The sequence below is a fragment of the Theobroma cacao genome, chromosome 2, assembly GCF_053813885.1.
Source record: "Theobroma cacao isolate CCN51 chromosome 2, ASM5381388v1, whole genome shotgun sequence".
In the NCBI taxonomy this organism is placed as follows: Eukaryota; Viridiplantae; Streptophyta; class Magnoliopsida; order Malvales; family Malvaceae; genus Theobroma; species Theobroma cacao.
The window spans coordinates 17900313-17921291 of record NC_142640.1 but is presented as its reverse complement, the minus strand read 5'-3'; the positions used below and the strand labels follow the sequence as shown (position 1 = coordinate 17921291).

The window sequence follows — 20979 nt, the reverse complement described above, 5'->3', positions numbered from 1 at the left end:
TTGCCATCATGGCACAAATAGTAAAAAAACATAAAATATTCCTAAATTACCCCTGGTTCATTTTTGCTTCCTTTCTTTCCTAAGTTCCTACCTCTAATTCATTTCTGCTTTCTTTCTTTCCTAAACTCTTAGTCCCTCCACCCTAACATTTTTTTTTATTTTCTTGGTTCCTTTTCCCCCCTAAGGTTCTACTGGTCTTCTCCCCCTTTTTGTCATCACCAATTTCTAAGCATAAGTAGTAACCACAAACTCTTTACCATTCAAAAACACATTTAATCCATTTTCAGTGTAATCGTCAAAATCATCATCTTCTTCTCCTAATGCTATATTAGCATAAAATTCTTTCACCAAGCTAGTACTGTAGGATCTGTTATTAAAACTGTTGTACTCTTTCAATTTTAGTTCATCAAAATAATCCGATAGGTTAGTTTGAATTTGTGCATTTTCACTAAAATTCTCCCAATCAATGTATTTCCCCCAGGTAATAGGAGCATTCTCAATTTTGTTAAACCTTTCTTCATGCATTTTATTTTTGAATTTAGAAGAAGAGGTAGTACATTTCTTGAGCGTAGTGTCCTTATTCTTCTTTTTCTTAAATTTTTGCTTCTTTTTATTCTGTTTTCCAGATTTCTTAGACGTTGAAGCAGACCTAATTTTTTGTTTCTTCTTTAGCATTTCTATTTTTGACTCTTCTATTAGTGGCCTTTTTCCTTTCTTCTTTTCAATGATTTCCCTACTCTGAGAGGTCTTTGCCATTTCCTTTCTTCTTCTTCAATCTCTTTCCTATAAATGAAACTTTGTTTGTACCTATGTCTATTACTCCACACCTATTTGAATCAAAACATACTTTAAATCCTTTGTCACATAATTGACTAATACTCAATAAATTATGCTTCAAAGCTTTAAGTAATAACACATGACTGATTTGAGTTTGGGAGTTTTTACCAACCGTTCCTATACCATGGATTCTACCTTTTGAATCATCACCAAAGGATACGGTACCTCATTTTCTTTTTTCCATCTTAGCAAATAGCATTTCATCTCTTGTCATATGTCTTGAGCCACCACTGTCCATATACCAAGGTTGCTTCTTCCTGAGTTGAGCTCTTGAACATGTCTCCTTTAAGTGTAGCTCAACCTACAAAATAGATTTTTAATTTTTCTTAATAGGTACCCATACCTTAATGGGTCCTTGAAGGTTAGTAGCAATGTAAGATCCTTTTGGAACCCAAATCATTTTTGTTTTCTATGTGTTTCTTCTTCTATAGCAATTGTAAGATAAATGACCAAGTTTATCACAAACATAGCATTAAGGGGAAAAGTCATTTGCATTTCTTCTGAAATTTATGCTTTTTTTATGATTCTTTACTTAAATTCTTAAAAGCAACATTTTCATCTATTGCCTTTTGCAAAGCTTCAATTCTATTGTCCAGCTCTAATTTTAAGACTTCAAAATCTATTTTTGAATGTTCTAACTCAACTTGCAGAAAATTTCTTTGCTCAAAAATAGAATTAAACTCTTCTTTTATCTTTTCCAAATCATTTTCAAGAGATGCAGTCTTTTTCTTTAAAGTCTTGTATTTTGAATAAAGTTTTTCAAATTCATCATAAAGGCACTCATACTCATCATGTAAATCATCAATAGAAATATCACAGAGGGATGAGGATACCTCAGATTCATCTTCTCTAGCCATTAGACATAAATTTGCTCATTCTTTAGCTTTTTCTTCTTCAACATTTGAGCTTGAAGTATCATTGTCTAACCATGTTGCAGCCACCATTGACTTCTTCGATTTTTTTTTTTTTTTTGGCTTTTCTTCCTTTTGCATCTTTGTTTCTCCCTATAACTCTTCTAATTTTTGCCAAATTTCCTTGGCACTTTTGCACATGGACACTTTGTCATATTCTCTATAATCAAGTGCACAAATAAGAGTGTGCATGGCCTTAGAGTTGATTTGTGCTCTCCTCATTTCATCTTTAATCCATTTATTTCTATCCTTAGGAGTTTTCTTACCATTGACTGAACTTTTAATCATTAGAATGAAAAGACCATCGGTAATGATATCCCACATCTCATAGTCATAAGCCCTAACATAAATTGACGTTCTAATACTCCAATATGGATAATTAGAGCCATCAAACAGAGGTGGTCTGTTTGTGGATTATCCCTCAGCAACTACTGATTTTTGTAGAGCCATTTGGATCTTCCCAAAGGTGTTAGACCTTAATAATAGGGAACTAGCTCTAATACCACTTGTTGGTCCCAATTATATGTGCTAGATAGGGGTGAATAGCACAAATCGACTCTTGACAAGATAAGGAACTAATTTTCAGAACAAAGAAAATAAAAACAGAGTAAAAAATGCGCAGGAATTTAAAGTGGTTTGGTCCAAGTCCTACATCCACTACTTTGATTATCCAACCAAAGATTTTTCAAACAATTCCACTAAGAACCGGTGAAATTCATAAGCTTTCACCAAGCTTTACAATGGCTTTTACCAGGCTCAGCCAAAACTTTTCACAATAATTTTTCACAGGCTAAACTAAAACCCAACACCTAACTTTTCGAGGCTAAGTTAGAACCTTAACACATTCAAGCAAATCTAGCTTGAAACAACCACTTAGAGTGACTCCCTCACTCTAAGAATATAAGAAGAGAAGTAAAAGAAAGTACCTATGATCACAAGGTTGATCTAAATGGTACAAGGTTGAGTGCCAAGTACAAATACAAAAGATTGGCGTTTAAGTGCAGCAAGGTGCAGAGGAGATTTTTTAGTTTTTCAATTGTATATGACTCAAATATCTTCCAAAACTTCCAAAGAACTACTTTTTAACTGTTATAATACCTTTTTATACTTGGAGAAACATCTCTGATGGGAGTTTGACAGTTTTCTAGCTGTTTGAGACAGTTGGGAGTTGGTTCTAGCCATTACTCTGTCTTTTAGTGCAGATTTCAAACTTGCATGCAAAATGCTCTTGGTCGACAAACGATATCTTAGTCAACTAAGTTGTCTCTATTTATCGCTCTTTGTATCTAACAGTTCTGGTAGTGTGCACTTAGTCGACTAACCCATTTCTTGGTCAATTAAGTTGGTTCTGTCTTGAAATCCATATTTTGGCAGTAGCTTCTTAGTCGACTAACCCTTATCTTGGTCGACTAAGTTGGTTCTGTTTCTCAATATTCTTCAGCCCACCATTTCTCCAATTTAAATTTTTATCAACCAACATTCTTCATTATTTAACTAAAGACTTTCCTCTTAGTTGATCAATCATTTTTCTTCATTTTCATGATTCTTGATATATACATTTAAAAGGTTGATTTATTATTTCCATATGACTTTTTGTCCTACACACTTAGATAAAAATGTTAGACACAAATGAAATGAGAATGTTTTATTATCATCAAAAACTAATGGAGCCAATAAACTCACCTTACATTTCCTTTGCATAATTCTCATAGAGTTTTTCATTTGTAACTCCAAACATTGTATCATCAACATAAATCTAAACAACATGTAAATCATTTTTATTTTGCTTAATGAAAAGTATAGAATCTACACTCCCCTTAGAAAATCCTTTTTTTATCAAAAATTTAGAAAGCCTTTCATACCAAGCTCTAGGAGCTTGTTTCAATTCATAGAATGCTTTATGCAATTAATAAACATGATTAATCTTTTCAAAATCCTCAAAACCAAGAGGTTGCTCAACATATACTTCTTCCAGAATAAAACTATTTGGAAATGCACTTTCTTACAATGTTTAACTAGAGTAGGTAATGCATCATCTTTTTGAGCAAAAAAGTATACCTAATTATATCTAGAATAATCATCAACAATAACAAAGTCATATGACTTGCCTCCTAGTGACATCAATAGATCCAAACAAGTCCATGTGTAATAGTTTAAGTGGTCTAGAAGTTGAAATTACTTTCTTTGATTTTAAAAGCACTTCTTACTTGTTTTCCAAATTGACATACATCACAAACTTTGTCATTTTCAAAAGAGATCTTTAGAAGTCCAATGACTAAATCCTTTCGTAAAAGTTTTGAAACGGTATGCATGTTAGCATATCCTAACCTTCTATGCCACAACCAACTGTCACAAACATCATTGGCCATAAGACAAGATTCATTGTGAAATTCAACTTCATCAAGATAAATCACATACATGTTCTCAACTTTTAAGCCAACAAATGCAACTATTTTAGCGTCAATATCAATTACTTGACATTCATGGGAATCAACGCAAACTCTAAATCCTTTGTCACAAAGTTGACTAATGCTTAACAATTAATACTTTAGACCTTTAACAAATAAAACATGCTTGATTTGAGTTTGAAAAGTGTTACTAATGGTTCTAATTTCTTGGATGATACCTTTGGAGTCATCACCAAAAGAGACAATACAACTTTTCTTTCTATCAAGCTTGACAAATAAATTTTCATTTTTGATCATATGCCTTGAGTAGCCACTATCCAAGTAACAAGTCCTTTGGTTGAGCTTTCAAACATTGCTCTTTTTACTCTTGCCCAACCTAGAAAATAATTTTTTATTTTTTTTCGAATATACCCATACCTTGATGGATCCTTGGGGGTTAGTAAGCACATAAAAACCTTTAGGCACCCAAACCATCTTGGTTTTAGGGAGATTATTACCCTTACAATAACAATCAAAAGAGAAATGGCCTCTCTTGACACAAGTATAACAATGGAACAAAGATACATCTTTTTTCCTCACAAAAATAGCATTTCCTTTCGGTTTCTCTTCTTTATTCAATTTCAGTTTTGAACTCTCTTCAATTGAAGCTTTGAAAGCAACATTCTCATCCAATGTCTTTCGCAAGGCTTCATTTTTGCTTTCTAGTTCCAACTTTAAAGATTCGAAATCTATTTTGGAATGCTCAAGTTCAACTTGAAAAATGTTTCTTTGATCAAAAACAGAATGGAAAACATGCTTGATTTCCTCTAATTCATTAACTAAAGATAAATCTTTCTTTTTCAAAACCTTATACTTTAAAGCTAATTTTTCCAATTCAACATATAAGCAACCATACTCATCTTGAAATTCATCATATGAAATATCACATAAATGAGATGTTACCTCGAATTCATCATCTTTGGCCATTAAGCAAAAATTTGCTCTATTTTTAATCTTGTATTTTTTATCCTTCAAGCTAGAGGAGTCACTATCCGACCAAGTTACTGCCACCATTGCCTTTTTTTACTTCTTGGTCTTCTTTGAGGATTCCTCTTTGAGTAGTGAACATTCGAATTTAAAGTGACCAAGTTTTTTGCACTCAAAGCATACCACTTTATCCTTCTTTTTGAACTAAGTTTTTCATGAAGAATCTTGATCTTTTTTTTATTTTTTTACTCCAAATCCTTTGTCTTTTTGTCCCATTAGCTTCTTGAATATTCTAGCAATCATGGCTAAATCTTCATTATAGCTGTCAAAATGGGTCTGGCCCATTGGGTCGACCCATTTTTTATCAAATATAGGGTGGTGGGCTTAAAATTTTAGACCCATATTTGAACTAGGCCTAAGTGGGCCAGCCCACCAAATCAGTGGGTTGAGGTGGGCTGGGAGGACCAGCCTTGTGGGCCAAAAAATAAATAATTTTAATTAATTTAATAATTTTATATATTTAATTATATAAGATTAATAATTTAATTACCAATAATATTATTTATTTTATATATTTTAATGCATTTAATCTTTACTTATCAAATTAATAATTTTAATTTATAAATTAAATCATAAAATAATTTTATTATAAAATTATAAAAATAATTTTTTTGAAAAAAATAAAAAATGGGCTAACCCAACCTAGCTCATGGGCTAGCAAAGGGGTGGTTGGGTTGAGGTTTTGATGGCCCATATAAAATGGGCTGGCTCGGCCCGATCCATATTTTCTTAGCCTACAAAGGCTTGGGTTGGGCTAGGCCGGGCCAGCCCATATTGACAACTGTACTCTTCATCATTATCACTTGTAAGATTTTCTAACTCTTCTTCAAGTGAACTCAACTTTAATACAAGATTTTTTTTTTCTCTTTAGCCTCTTTCTTTTCTTCTTCATTTTTTTCCTTTATTTCAAGCTTATGTGTGAGATGTGAACCACATATCTCATCAAGAGTGATTGCATTGATGTTTTTTGCTGCTCAGATGGCAGTCACTTTTGGTTTCTAGCACTTTGGTAAGCTTCTACAAAGTCTTTTTACTAGCTCATGTTCAGATATGACTTTTCTTAGTTGATAGAGCTTATTGCCTATGTTGGTGAATCGGTTATACATTGAAGTTATGTCCTCATCGGGTTCCATTTTGAACATTTTATAATTGTGGATAAGAAGGGTGATTTTGGACTCCTTAATTTGAGAAGTCCTCTCATGGATGATCTTAAGCATTTCTCAAATTTCCTTAGCTGTGGTATGTCTAAAAATTTTGTTAAATTCAATAGAGGTTAAGGCATAATAAAGAGTGTTGATGGCTTTGGAATTCAGTTGGACTTTTTTCATTTCAGCCTCAGTCCACTATTCCCTAGATTTGGGCATTTTCTCACACATGATCAAATTTGTGCAAATGGGAGTGTAAGGACCATTTATGATAACATCTCACATCCACTAGTCTACAGCTTTAATGTAAATTGATATTCTAGTGCTCTGATATTGCTAGTTTGATCCACTAAATAGAGGAAGCTTATTTGTAGATTGTCACTCAGCCACATTTGTGTTTTGTGTAGCCATTGGATCTCCTTTAAGGATGTTAAGCCTTAAATCAAAGGGTTAGACTCTAATATCACATATTAGTTCCAAAAAAAGTACTAGAAGGGGGTGAATAACACTTAAAATTATTTTTGAAGGTAGCTCTTGAAATATAAAATTTGTTTGGAAGATTTCAGATGAATGGTTTGAAAACTTGTTAAAGTTAGCAAACACTAAGTAAAAAGAGGTTAAAAGAAGTGGACAAAACACAATATTTATAGTGGTTCAATCCACTTTATCTATATCTACTACCTTGATATTTCCAATCAAGGATTTTCAACCCAACTTCACTAGAACTAGTGGAATTCATAGCTTCCACCAAACTTTTACAAGGGGGGCTTCTAATCCAAGCTTCAACCCTTTTACAACAAGTTCTAAGCTTACCTTAGCTTATATTACCCCTAAAATGAGGTACAAATGATCACCTAACTTATCTAAGTTGTATAAGCTTCAACTCAAATAGTTTCATAAAGATAAGAATGGAATACAAGTGTAAAAGAGAAAGTTTTTACTTTGATAAGCTCTTTCAAACTTTTTGAAACTTTTCTCATTGATTTTTTACTATTGGAAAGGTTTTAAATATTTGAAAAATCAATTCTGACTGTTGGAGATAGAATTTGGTCGTTAAAAACAATTTCTAGTCATTATTTTGTCTTTTAGTTCTTAAATTTAAAAGTGTTAACAGTGTTTCATTAATCGGTTAAAGGTGAGCTTTAATCGATTAAGCTTTCTCTAACTTGTACATTGTTTCTCTATGTTAACCAGTTAACAGTAGCTTTAATTGATTAATAACTTTACATTTTCAAGCACCTTTAAACACTGTGTTTCATCAATCATTCTTCAACTGATTAGAGCTCTTACTAGTTGATTAAGGCCTCTATTTTTTCATCTTTAATTAATTAAAATGGACTTCAACCAATTAAGAATTTTTTAACTTTGAATCGCTTGCTTTGGTGCCTTTGGATGGTCAACATCACTTTGAATTTTGAGTTTTGACACTTCTAGGTGCTTCAAGTTTGAGCTTTACCCAATTAGCTCCTTTGCTTAACCGATTAACGAGCTTCTATGTTTCGTTTCTAGCACTCTCTTAATCAGTTAAGTCCTGTGCTAACTTATTAAGGCTTTTCTATCTTGCTTTTTTATAGCGCCCAGCTATGCCTTAACTGATTAAGACTCCATGTTAATCAATTAACATTGTTTTATCTTCATTTGGTTCTTTTTTTATTTGCTTATTTAACTGATTAACTTGTCTTATAATTAAGCAGTCTTCTTGACTTCCAAACAACAAATATATTAAGGGTTTTAAACTTTATCCTTTACACTTAAATAAAGTAATTAGACATCAATGAATGAAAATGTTTTGTTATCATCAAAAACACATGGAGTCAACAATTGTTTTCCCAATTACTCTTATTTCTCCACCAATTTTCCATTTTACTATGAATTGAAGAGATTTGGAAAGTGCATTGCATTTGTCATTAAATTGAAATAGTAATGAACAAAGGATTAACGAACATACGTTGAAATCATTGGAAAAAAGAAACTAGTCAATGATGAATGAACAAAGAACAAAATGGCCTTAACCTCTTGGTGATGAAGAAAAATGAAAGCATTCAAAGGAAAACAAGTTCAACGAAATGTAGAAATTTCAAGAATAAACATTATTTGATTGAAGAATACAGGAGAAAAAATGAATAATGGAATTTAAGGACCTTTGAAAGCCATAAATTTGGATGCATGACATCATCTAAGTAGTTAAGCATTTGCATACCATAATAGTAATTTTCATTATTAAAAATCATTTTAAAGTAAGTAACATCATTCCAAATGACGAATTTATTCCTTTTAAAGTTACACAGTCTCATTCCATATGAGGAGTTTATTCATTTCAAAGTTAAGTAGCCTCGTTCCAAACAAGGAGTTTATTCCTTTTAAAGTTATGTTGCCTCATTCTAGATGATGAGTTTATTTATTTCAAAGTTACATAGTCTCATTCTAAATGAAGAATTTATTCATTTTAAGATTATATAGTTTTATTCCAAATAAGGAGCTTATTCCTTTTTAAAGTTATATAGCCTCATTCAAAATGAGGAGTTTATTCATTTTAAAGTTATATAGCCTCATTCTAGATAAGGAGTTCATTCCTTTTTTTTTTTAAAGCTACATAACCTTATTCCATATTAGGAGCATCTTCTTTGGAAAATTATCTTTTCAGCCAAAATGGTGTCTTTGTCTTTGCACAATTCCTAGTTCTCAAGAAATGTGCAAAGAAGGGCAATTATTCTTTGGGGTGTCTATTGAATTTTTAAAATAATAAATATATGAAAATTAGAAAAAAAATGAGATAAACCTGAAAAAAGGTAAGAATAGGTGTGCATCAATCTTAATCCTAAATGAACTTAAAATGTAAAAGAGATTAGGTCAGATTGAATCAAAACTCAAGAAACTAATTTAAGAAGAAATAGAACACATTAGGTATAAATATACCCAAGCAATAGTGCCAAAAACACATGAAAAAAAGAAAGAAAACCAAAAGATCGACAGAGGAAAGAAAATAGTTTTTGGAGTTCTTGGGTTCTTGGGTTTTCAATTTTTTTTAGATCTAGGAAAATCGATTTAGTTTTTAAATAAACTATTCCAATTAAAAGGGACGACGACATTAAGAGGAGTTCTTTAGTAAAATTTGGTATGATTCCGTCACCGACGAATGGTGGTCGACAACGACAAAAGGTGCTTGGCATGGCAGCATAGAGATTTTTTATTGGTTGGGTTCTATGAAAATAGGGAACTTTTTTTTCTTTTAAAGAGAGAAGCTCTCACTTAGAGAGAGCAAAAGTCAAAAATAAGGAAAAGAAGGAAAGGGAAGCTTTTCTATCATGAGCAAAACAATGTCGTTTTGCATCAACTAAAGAAGACCTTTGTGGGCCAGATTTAATTAATCTAACGTGCACTTGGTATTTGGGCTTGTGTGAACTCATTTAGGTAACCTTGACCCATTAACCTGTTTTTTTTTTTTTTTCACTTTTGTGGTTTTTCAATCCAACTAGGTGAGTTTCCTTTTTATTTCTTTTTATATTGAAATTAGTTTAATTGATATTTCAACATTTTGATTAAAGTGTTTTCTTAGTTTAATAACCATTGAACTAATTTTTTTATGATTTTATTTTTTTATCATTTAAAAATTAAGAATATTACATAAATTTATAGAAATTATCCAATGATGAAATCTTAAGAATGCTAAGAGAGGTGGCTTCTTGGGAATTTTTAGATGAGAAAATCTTCCAAAATTTTGCCATAAGACTTTGGAGGTTTTGGAAAATTTTTAATACCAAGGATTTACATAAATATTTGAATAAAATAAAAAAGATAAAAATATAAAATTAAATAAATAAATTCTCCAATAATTGAATCCCAAGGATGCCAAAAGAGGTGTTCTTGAGAATTTCTAGGTGAAAAAATTTTCCAAAATTATGCCATAAGAGTTTGGAGATTTTGGAAAACTTTCAATACCAAGAATCTTTATTTACTTGTTTAAAAAAATTAACAAAAGAAAATAGAAATAATAAAAATAGAAAATGGGCAAAGGAAATAAAAATTGAATATTGAACTAGATTTTATTTACTAAGGCTTAAAATGCCATAATTAATTAGATACCAAAATGAGCGTTGTGAGGGTGTTGATACCTTCCTCACACATAAATGAACTTTCAAAACTAATATGCTATGTAGACTAGAACCTATTCTTTTTAATGAACCTAAATTAAGCTTAGAATCTCTTTACAAATAATTGATTTACATAGGTGATCAATCATACCTAAACAAAAAAGATTGATAGCAACTTCTTAAGTTGAACTATTGAGTTTCAGGACTCACACATTATAACAACATAACTTTCTCTTCAATTCTTTTTCTTCTAATATTTCCTACCCTTTGCCCATCTTTAATCTTATAATGCACATTTATTAACTTAGGTGCGAGGACACTTTTGATCTAAATTTCATTATAACCAAAATCAAAAGAAAATAATAAACTTTTATCTATTTTCCCATAAATTTATTGCATAAATCATAGGCCTACTACCAAGAGAACTTAGTCTAACACAAAATAACAGTTCGTCATTCATTTGGGCTAAATGCTGGGCTAAACGTTTGGACATTTTTTCAATTAAAGGCCAAAAATTTCAATTATAACAATTAAGGGCCAAACATATTCGATTTTTTACAATTAAGGGATAAATTGACAAGTGGATGGAGCGTGTATCACACGCGATAGAAAATCACGCGAGCTGATAACATGGTAGTTAACAATTTAATTGTTACACAACATATTGAAAAATGTAGCTATTACATATCATATTAAAAATTTTGTTGTTACACGCCATGTTAAAAAATGCAATTGTTACATACCATGTTAAAAAATTTGGCTATTACACGTCATAATAAAAAGGTTGTTACACGCCACGCCATGTTGAAAAATGTTAATGTCCACATCATGTGCGTGTCCTACATGAGCCAAACGCCTCTCACCTTAACCCTTAATTGTAAGAAACCAAAGACGTTTGGTCTTTAATTGTTACAATTGAAACATTTGGCCTAAATTGACAAAAATCCAAAAGTTTTGACCACAAATTAAGCATTTAGTCTTTCAGATATATAATAGAGAATGGCACCTAATTGTCACTGGATTTCTAAGCTATGCAAGATATGAAACAGGGCTCTTTCATTGAAAATTTAAAATCTTCAGACAGCATCTCTAACTTGGTAGCATATGCGAGTTAAGCTTTAAAGAGAAGTGGGTTGGTTGTTGGTTTGGTACTCGTTTCTTGTACCGAAAGGAATTAATGATCTAGTTTGGGCAGTAAAGACTGTGGACCAGAAAGGACGGCTGAGATGTGGGGTTTGAGAGGATTCGGAGAGTGAATCCAGGATCGTTGGATCCCGAGGGGGTGTTGCAATTTGCATACCACCTGCGACAATGTCAATTGCCGAAGTGTTTTTATTTTCCGAGTGTGCATGCTTGTGTTGTTACTTCCTGTGATTGTGATTTTGTTTTAATTATGAGAAAAAATAGTTGTGGTTTTGTCTAGCACACTTGAGAAGGGTTTTTCCTTTCTTGTTTTTCAATAATTGGTTTCGAAAGAATGGATTGTTATTATTACATGTTTTTCATTTATATTTTGTCAACAATAATTTTGATAGTGATATGGGATTAGGTGGAGAAGATTTGAAAGGTGGTTAGACCTCAAAAATGTTCCGATGCACAACAAATTAATGTTTGAGCCTCAAGCCCCTTACATATTGGGACTATATATAGACACCAAAAAGATGTCTCATTGTTTTTTTTTCTTTTTTGGTGGTCTTAACTCTTATTATAAATTTTTTGAATTAACTAATTCAAGCTTTGCAGAATTCAGTGAAGCCAATTGCAAGAGAACATTTGAACCATGGCAGATTGGTTTAAGAAGACCATACTTTCTAGCAATGCCCTTCAAGAGGTATTTCATGCGACAATGTATTGTCTAAGCTTTTTCGTTTTTGTTTCTTCCTTTTCGTCCTGCTTGCTCTCATTTTGAGTTTTTGGGCACTCTCTCAATCTCAACAAAAATAAATTTTGTTTTTTCTTTTTCCCCGGGCCAAGTGACTTTTTGAGTCGAGTTAGAGGAGAAAAGACCAATGCTCTTCTTATTGTATTTGCAGTATGTCTTAGAGACAAGTGCTTATCCTAAAGAGCACCAGCAATTGATGGAAATAAGAGAGGCCACCATCGACAAGTATAAGGAGTGGTAAGTCCATCCTTCTTTTAGTGGTATATCCAGGTTGATTACAAGCTCTCTCTCTCTCTCCTTTCTTTTTCCTTTTTATTTTTGGTGTAATGACAGAAACATGTGTTATGTTAAGAATATAGAGTAATAGTTAGTGGTCTGATATATAAATAATATAATTGTACTAATTTAATTCAATATAAAGTTGTTGTTTAAGTGATTTTTCCCAATTACATTTAACTGCAGGCTTTCCTATATAATTTGTGTCTACTCCTATATGGTATTAGAGACGTATAAAAAGAAGAGTAAAAGGTTAATTAATGTTTTACAGTTCAAAGCAAAGACTGTTTCGAAAGAAGCTTTTCAAGAACGAATGAAGAGTTTTTCACTAGGGAACAATTACAAAAAGGGTTAAAAAGAACATGTGTAATTCAGTATTAACCCACTTTTAAACTCAGAAATCTAGAACACAACTTCAAGAAACGTGATTTACTTGATTTGCTGCAGGAGCATGATGAATGTGGCTGCTGATGAAGGGCAGTTCCTCTCTGTGCTTCTAAAGATCATAAATGGCAAGAAAACCATGGGAATTGGAGTTTTCACAGGCTATTCCCTTCTTACTACTGCCCTTGCGTTGCCTGAGGATGGCAAGGTAAGCTTGGACAACTATTATGCTTCTAAATCGCCCTGTTTCTTCCTCTTTCTTTTCTTTTCTCACTGCATTTACTCCTTGCGACTAGCATTTTTGTAGCAGCTGATTTCTAAGTTCAAACAACATTATCTATCATCCTTCTGGCAGATAGTAGCTATTGATCCGGATAAAGAAGCTTATGAGGTTGGACTACCGTTCATTAAGAAAGCTGGAATTGAGCACAAGATTAACTACATCCCATCAGATGCCTTTCCACTTCTAAACGATCTTATTTACTGCGTCAGCGCTGTCTTGACATACGCAATTAATGACCAAAGTTCCAGAAAGCATACTAGTAGTTGTAGCTTTCATTGCTTGCACGTTGGTACCTTGAAATGTTTAGTTCTTGCTTATTCATCCTTCATTAAATGCAACGTTAACCGTCCAAGTCTTTTCAAACTAAGCAAGATATATGAGTCATTTTTCATCTTTTGCATCATATTCAAGCGTCAAGGCCAGTAAAAAGTGGGCTCCTTTTCTGTCATTTCCTTTCCATTGCTTCGCATGTTCTTCCTGGACAGTATTTGTGGAAGTTTCTTCCGTGACTTTGTTCCCCATGGGTCTGCGACCGCATCTTTTCTCTTGTATATATACTCATCATTCCTGATCTATCTTTCCTTGCATGCTCATACATTTAGCATATCATTCTCATTTCACGTGTAGAGAAATTCTCGATGAAATGACTGTTATACCTCGAGTTTTTTACCATTATAACATCCTATAGCTTCAGTAATCCTCATGTTCTGATTTCCACAAAATGTAGGGTGAAGAAGATACCTTTGATTTCATATATGTGGACGCTTCCGAGAACGATTGCCTGAAATTTCATGAGCTAGCACTGAAATTGGTCAAGATCGGAGGAATTATAGCTGATGACAACACCCTATTTTTGGGTTCGGTTGCAAAATCAGACAAGGAAATCATGGAGGAGCCTATTAGGAAACTCAGAAACTTCGTGATCGAATTCAATAGGTTCATAACAGCTGATCCTCGTGTTGAATCATCTCTTCTTTCCATTGGTGATGGTCTTACTCTCTGCAGGCGTCTCTACTAGCAAAACTCGGTCAATGTGGGCTATTCCACTCTGGTGCAACATACAGTTTGAAACAATAATAATGTTGCACATAGAACGTTGAGTTTGACATGGTAGCATGCCCTGCCAAATCTATGGATTGTTGGGTTTTCTGTTGCATTGTGGATATATTTGATTGGAGCAACTTTGGTTTAAAAAGTTATTGGTGATTAACATTTTACTTGATAAAAGAGTTTGGGGTTTCCTGAGTGCTTATAGATATGTGTTAATGTTTTTGAGTTGTATCTAGAGAAGTTATGTAAAATTATGAGAAAAATTGATAATTATGATTTTGAAAATTTGTTTGTGAAAAGTTATGGAAATGTTTCACAAAAATTATTTATGTGTTCTTTGTGTGTGATTTTTCATTTGGACCGATTTGATTTAGGAATTTGTCAAAATATTGATATTTTCCAATTAAATGGAAGGGTGATTAGAGAGAAACAAAACGAATATTATCAGTTCAATATTCGTTTTTAAGATGAAAAAAATTCAATCAAAAGTCATGAATTGAAGACACGTGTTCCAATATCCTCTGCAGCTACGTCTAGTAGAACAAAAAAGGGTAAGAGGATTATTAGTTGTTTGAATCTGATGCTCCGTCAAGTTCTGGAATTGATTCCAAAGAATTTTCCGCCATGTCCGTCAACTTAATTCATATTCGATTCCCCCGTCCTCAGGCAGCCTTTTTAGCTGTTCAATTAATGCTTATCCTTATGGACTTACTCACCAATTTTGGAGATGCAACGTTAAATTTGATTGTTCCAATCCTGGGTAAACAAAAGGTATTGACATAGTGAAAGTAGCGAGAAAAAATAAAATTTTTTTCGCTTGAAAAAACTTGTGAGGAACAAATATTCAATCAACTAAAATATTCCAGACAACAAATATAGTTATGAATGTATAAAATAAAATCACAAGAAAACACACAATTTTTAACGTACAACACTCCTAAATGTGAGAGTTAAAAATTACAAGACCTAATCTAGAAAAGTAATCCTTAGTAAAAGATAAATAAGTACAACAAAGAGTCATCTAGCATTTCTAACACTCACAACAGTCCTTACAATGAATAAAGTAGAAATCACCAAGTAACAATGTATAAAATCCAAAATAAAAGCTATCACAACCCAACAAATAGAGAAGAGAAAAATGCAATATGACTGTACAAATTGAAGCTCACAATGTCAAGAACAACAAACTGAAATTTAATCAAAATTGGACCACAAATCGCCTTCCAATCAATAACACAAAGCAAGTCAAAAAGTTTCTCCCTGTTCTTCTTTATCGGCACTTTTTCCTCTCTTTTTAAAAAACAAATCCCTAATCATAAAAGGCAAAAGCACCTTTTTTTCTTTTTTCCGTTAATTTGGTTGTGGGCTCCACTTGAAGAGGACCCACAACAAACTTCCCCTCCGATTCAAGTGGAGGCAACTGCCAAACTGACAATCAAACGACAAGCTTTGAACTTCCCCTTCAGCAAATTCTTCATCAACATGTCTGAACCATTATCATCTATGTGAATCTTTTTAAGCCTCAACAACTTAGAGTCCAGAACATCACGTATCGAGTGATATCGCACATCAATATGTTTAAATCTACCATAGAACATAGGATTCTTGCTAAGATGGATAGCACTCTGACTATCACAAAACAAAACATATCTTTGTTATGTAAAACCAAGTTCATGCACAAAGTTCTTCATCCAAAGCAACTATTTACAAGCTTTTGTAACAGCAATAAACTCAGCCTCAGTAGACAAAGCAACACATTTTTGCAATCTAGATTGCCAAGCTATAACTCCCCCTACAAAGGTAATCAAATAACCAAAAGTAGACTTTCTAGAGTCAACATCCCTAACCATGTCCGAATCTGTGTAACCACAAAGAATAGGTTTTCCAATGCCAAAACAGATCTTCAAACTAGAAGTGCCCCAAAGATATCTCAAAATCCACTTCATAGCTTTCGAGTGCTCTCTACCAAGATTTGAAAGAAAACGACTAACCGCACCAACTGCATGAGTTATATCAAGCCTTGTGCAAACTATACATACATCAAACTTCCTACTATAGATGCATAAGGAACATGTTGCATGTCTTCTTTCTCTTCATCATTAGAAGGAGACTATCTAGTGTTAAACCTAAAGTGAGTCGCAAAAGGTGTGCTTACTACTTTAGCTTTATCCATGTAAAACTGTTGAAGTACTTTCTCAATATACTTCTCCTAAGACAACCGTAGCTTCTTGGTCTCTCCATCATGGATGATCCGCATGCCAAGGATCTATCTTGCTGGTGTTAAGACTTTCATTGCAAAAGACTTACCAAGCTCTTTTTTCAACCTATCAATTTTAGAAGAATTATAACCAATAATCAAAATGTCATCAACATAAAGAAACAAAATGATGGAGTCATTGTCAAAAATTTGTGCAGAAACACACAATGATCAGAATTAGTTTTCTTGAATCCTTATTGGATCATAACAAACTCAAACTTCTTGTACCACTGCCTCGGTGCTTGTTTCAAGCTATACAAACTTCTTCAACATGCAAACATAGTTTTCTTTGCCATTCATCACAAAAACCTCTAGTTTCTCCATGTAGATCTCCTCATCCAAATCACCATGAAGGAAAGTAGTTTTCACATCCATCTATTCAACCTTTAAATCAAGACTAACAGCCAAACCAAGAACAACTCAAATGGAAGACATTTTAACAATTGGCAAAAAGATCTCCTTAAAATCAATTCCTTTTTTTTTTTTTTTTGTCTAAAACCTTTTACAACTAATTTGGTTTTGTATCGTGGACTAGAAGAATTCTCTCCATTCTTCAACTTGTACACCCATCAATTTTACAAAGCCTTTTTATTCTTAGGCAACCTGACCAACTCAAAAGTACGATTGTTAAGCAAAGATTTCATCTTATCTTTCATAGCTGCAATCCATTATGCCTTTTGCTCACTTTCCATTGCCTCTTCATAGCACTTAAGTTCTCCCCCGTCAATTAGGAGAATATATTCATCAGGTGAGTGGCAAGTAAAAGGAATTCGCGATCTAGTAGACCTTCTAAGTTGAACAACAAGTTCATCAATAACCTAATAAGCATGAGCATATACTTCATCAGTAACATCATCATGATAATTCTCAATTTGATCATTAGGAGTATAATTCTCCACATCAACTTGATCACCAAACTCAGCTACATCAGGTGTATGTGTCTCAAGAACCAGGTCAAGATCAATCAAGCCATTAGTACTTTACTTCTCTACCTTATCAATACCTTTAATAGTCTAGTCTTTCATGAAAATAACATCACGACTTCTGACAAGCTTTTTTTCAACTGGATCATACAACTTATAGCTAAATTTATCATGGCCATAGCCGATGAAGATACATTGCTTTATCTTGACATTTAACTTGGATCTCTCATCTTTAAGCACATGGACAAATGTTTTATAGCCAAACACACACAAGTGATCATAAGAAACACCCTTACCATACCACACTCTATCAGGAACATTAGCCTACAAAGCAACAAAAAGAGATAAATTAATAACATGTGCAGCAATATATAAAGCCTTACCCCAAAAAGATCTAGGCAACTTCACTTCCAAAAGCAAGCATCTAACTATCTCCATCAATATCCTGTCCATCCTCTCTGCCTTGCCATTTAGTTAAGGAGTCTTAAGGGGTGTCCTCTGGTGTCTAATACCTTGTTGTTTGTAGCATTCATGAAATGGTTCTTGGTATTCACCACCATTATCAGTATGAATGCATTTCTATTTCTTTCTAGTTTCTCTTTCAACAAATGTCTGAAATTGCTTAAAGACACACGAGTACTTTGTCCTTAGACTTCAAGACATAAACCCAAAGTTTCCTTGAATGGTCATCAATGAAAGTCACAAAGTAAAGTGCACCACCAAATGTTTTTGTCTTCATTGGACCACAGAGTTCTAAATGAATCATTTTAAGCAACTCTGATTTTCTAGAATGAGGGTGACTCTTAAAAAAAACTCAGTTTTATTTCCCAGCCAAGCAGTGAGCACATTTTTTTAATCTTACACCTTTCAATCCTGAAAGTATATTTTTCTTGGCTAATCAATTAAGTCCCTTCTCAATAATGTGGCTAAGCCTCTTGTACCATAACTTTGAAGAGTTGTCACTGTCAATTGCATTAACAACATTAGTAAAGACTGATAGCTTGGTCCAATATAAACTGGAACACTTCTTTCCATGTCCCATAATCAAAGAACCCATAGTGAGTTTTCACTTTCCACCATTAAAGGTATTAAAATAACCTCATCATCAAGAACATTAATAGAAATCAAATGCAAACGGACGTTTAATGCATGTTTAACATTGTTTAAAAAGAGTTTGTCCTAATACTAGTTTCCACACAAATAGTTCCAATGCTAGTCACCCTTTACACACCATTATTACCCATTCTTCAAAACCCCATAATCATCCGAAGTATAAGATGTGAAGAAATCCTCTTTGATGTCACATAGGAATAAGCGCCACTATCAACTACCTAGCTTGTCTCATCACAAACAGCATTAATCAAATTTTCATTGAGAATAGTCACAAGATCTTCTATAGGAGTGTTGGCAACACAATCATCATTGTTATTGTTCTTTTCTTGCTTGCCCTTGTTACTTTTGTTCTCCTTTTTTAATTGATAACAAAATCTCTTGATATGTCTTTTTTTACCACAATGATGACATTCGAGATTTTTTGTATTTAGACTTTGATTGACTCTTATTCTTGCTTTTACCTCTATTGTTTTGTCCCTAATCTTTTTCTTTTCTTCTCCCCTTGTTTTCAATAACAAAGACCTTAGACTATGAAGTTGATGCCTCTTGAGTTCTTCATCTCACATCTTAATTCAAGATAACAGTTTTTACATAATCAATGGTAACAACACCACTAGGAGCAGAGCTAGTCAAGGTCACACAAAGATTTTCCTAAGAATCAAGCAGAGAATTAAGCAACCAAAGTCTTAAAATTTCATCTTCAAATTTGACATCCATAATAGACAGCTAGTCAAAACACTCTTGAAATTCACTCAAATGATCAAAGATAGAACTACCTTCCTTGTACCTCAAATTCATAGCCTGTTTCAACAAAAACAATTTATTGTTGCCAATATTAGAGGCATACAAGGTCTCAAGCTTTCCCATAAAGTTCTAGCATATGAATCATTAGCAATATGATTCAAAACATTATCATTTACCTATTGTCGAATAAAACCACAAACCATCTCATGTTCAAAACTCTATTATTCATTAAATTTAGTCTCGAGTTTTTGAGTAGCAAATATTGATAAATGTAGCTTTTTCACAAATAATAGATCTTTCATCTTTCCTTTCCGCTTGTGTTAATTTATGCCAATCAAAGTGATCATTCTACTATAGTTAAGCTCCATTTTTCAATTAAGCTAAAACCACAAATAAAGAATCTGCTCTGATACCAGTTGTTGGGAAAAGGTATAGATATAGTGAAAGCAACAATACAGAATAAAGCTTTTTTTACTTGAAAAAATCAGTGATGAGCAAATATTCAACCGACAAAAATATCCTAAACAATAGATATAATTATGAATGCACAAAATAAAATTATAAGAAAACACACGATTTTTAACATGAAAAACTCCTCAATATGAGAGGTAAAAACCATGAGACTGAATCCAAAAAATTAATTCACTATAAAAAATCAATGAATATAGCAAAGAATCATCCAATAATTTTAGAACTCACAGCAACCTTAACTGAATATCAATAAAGTGGAAATTACCAAGTAACAATACATAAAACGCAAAATAAATGGTACCACAACCTAACAAATAAAGAAGAGAAAAATGCAATTTGACCATATAGATTGAAGCTCACAATGTCCAGAACAACACATTGAAATTTTATCAAAATCAAACCACAAATCACTTTCCAATCAATACCACAAATTAAGCCAAAAAATTTTTCACTATTCTTCTTTATCAGTACTTTTTCTTCTCATTTTAAAAAATAAATCTCTAATCCTAAAATACAGAAACACCTTTTTTTATTAATTTAAGTTGTGGGCTCCACTTCAAGAGGACCTATGACAACATATTTAATCAAGTTGATTTAAGAGAAAGAAGAAAGTCATGTAAAAAAAAGAAAAAAAAACTTCTTTTATGAAAGCTAGTTACCCAATATATATAAAAGGTAGAAAAAATTATCTTTTTAACCCACAACACCATGTGTAAAATTTAAGGACTTTTTTTTAGTCTAAAAAAATAAGGTGCTTTTGAAAATAACTTTTTTTTTTTTAATTTTAACTGTTTGTAGCCAAGAGAAAAAAAAATTTTTGACAAAATTGTCTTTAATGAAACCTCCTCATATTCAAGTGCACGGGTTGAAAAAATATTGTGTGTTTTTTAGAAAAAAAAAAATCAACACCACCATTACTTAGGAATAATGATATAGAGTTGTAAAAACTAACAACTAAATATTTAAATTATAAGAAAAGAAAGATGGAAAAAGAAGAAATAAGGGCCATCATCATAATCATCCTCTCATACACATAAATGAACAAATGAGAAAAAAGAAAAAAAAAGTGTAGACAAAGCTATTTTGGTTTTCGATGAGTCTTTTTTTTTTTTTTACCTTTTAATTGGTGGGGATGCTACAGAAGAATCACAAATCCTTGATAGTTGCAGTCCTAAAGA

At 32.6% G+C, this 20979-nt stretch overlaps 1 protein-coding gene across 1 annotated transcript in view; it reads left to right on the top strand.

The window, feature by feature from the left end:
• Positions 1-14586, top strand: part of LOC18609023 (flavonoid 3',5'-methyltransferase-like) — a 39765-nt gene extending 25179 nt beyond the window's left edge. The window contains exons 2-6 of the mRNA XM_018114769.2: positions 12162-12249; positions 12452-12537; positions 13024-13168; positions 13316-13528; positions 13971-14586. Coding sequence (XP_017970258.1) covers positions 12199-12249; positions 12452-12537; positions 13024-13168; positions 13316-13528; positions 13971-14261 — 786 coding nt within the window. The 5' untranslated portion in view covers positions 12162-12198 and the 3' untranslated portion in view covers positions 14262-14586. The remainder of the gene's footprint in view (positions 1-12161; positions 12250-12451; positions 12538-13023; positions 13169-13315; positions 13529-13970) is intronic.
• Positions 14587-20979: the final 6393 nt, after the last annotated feature.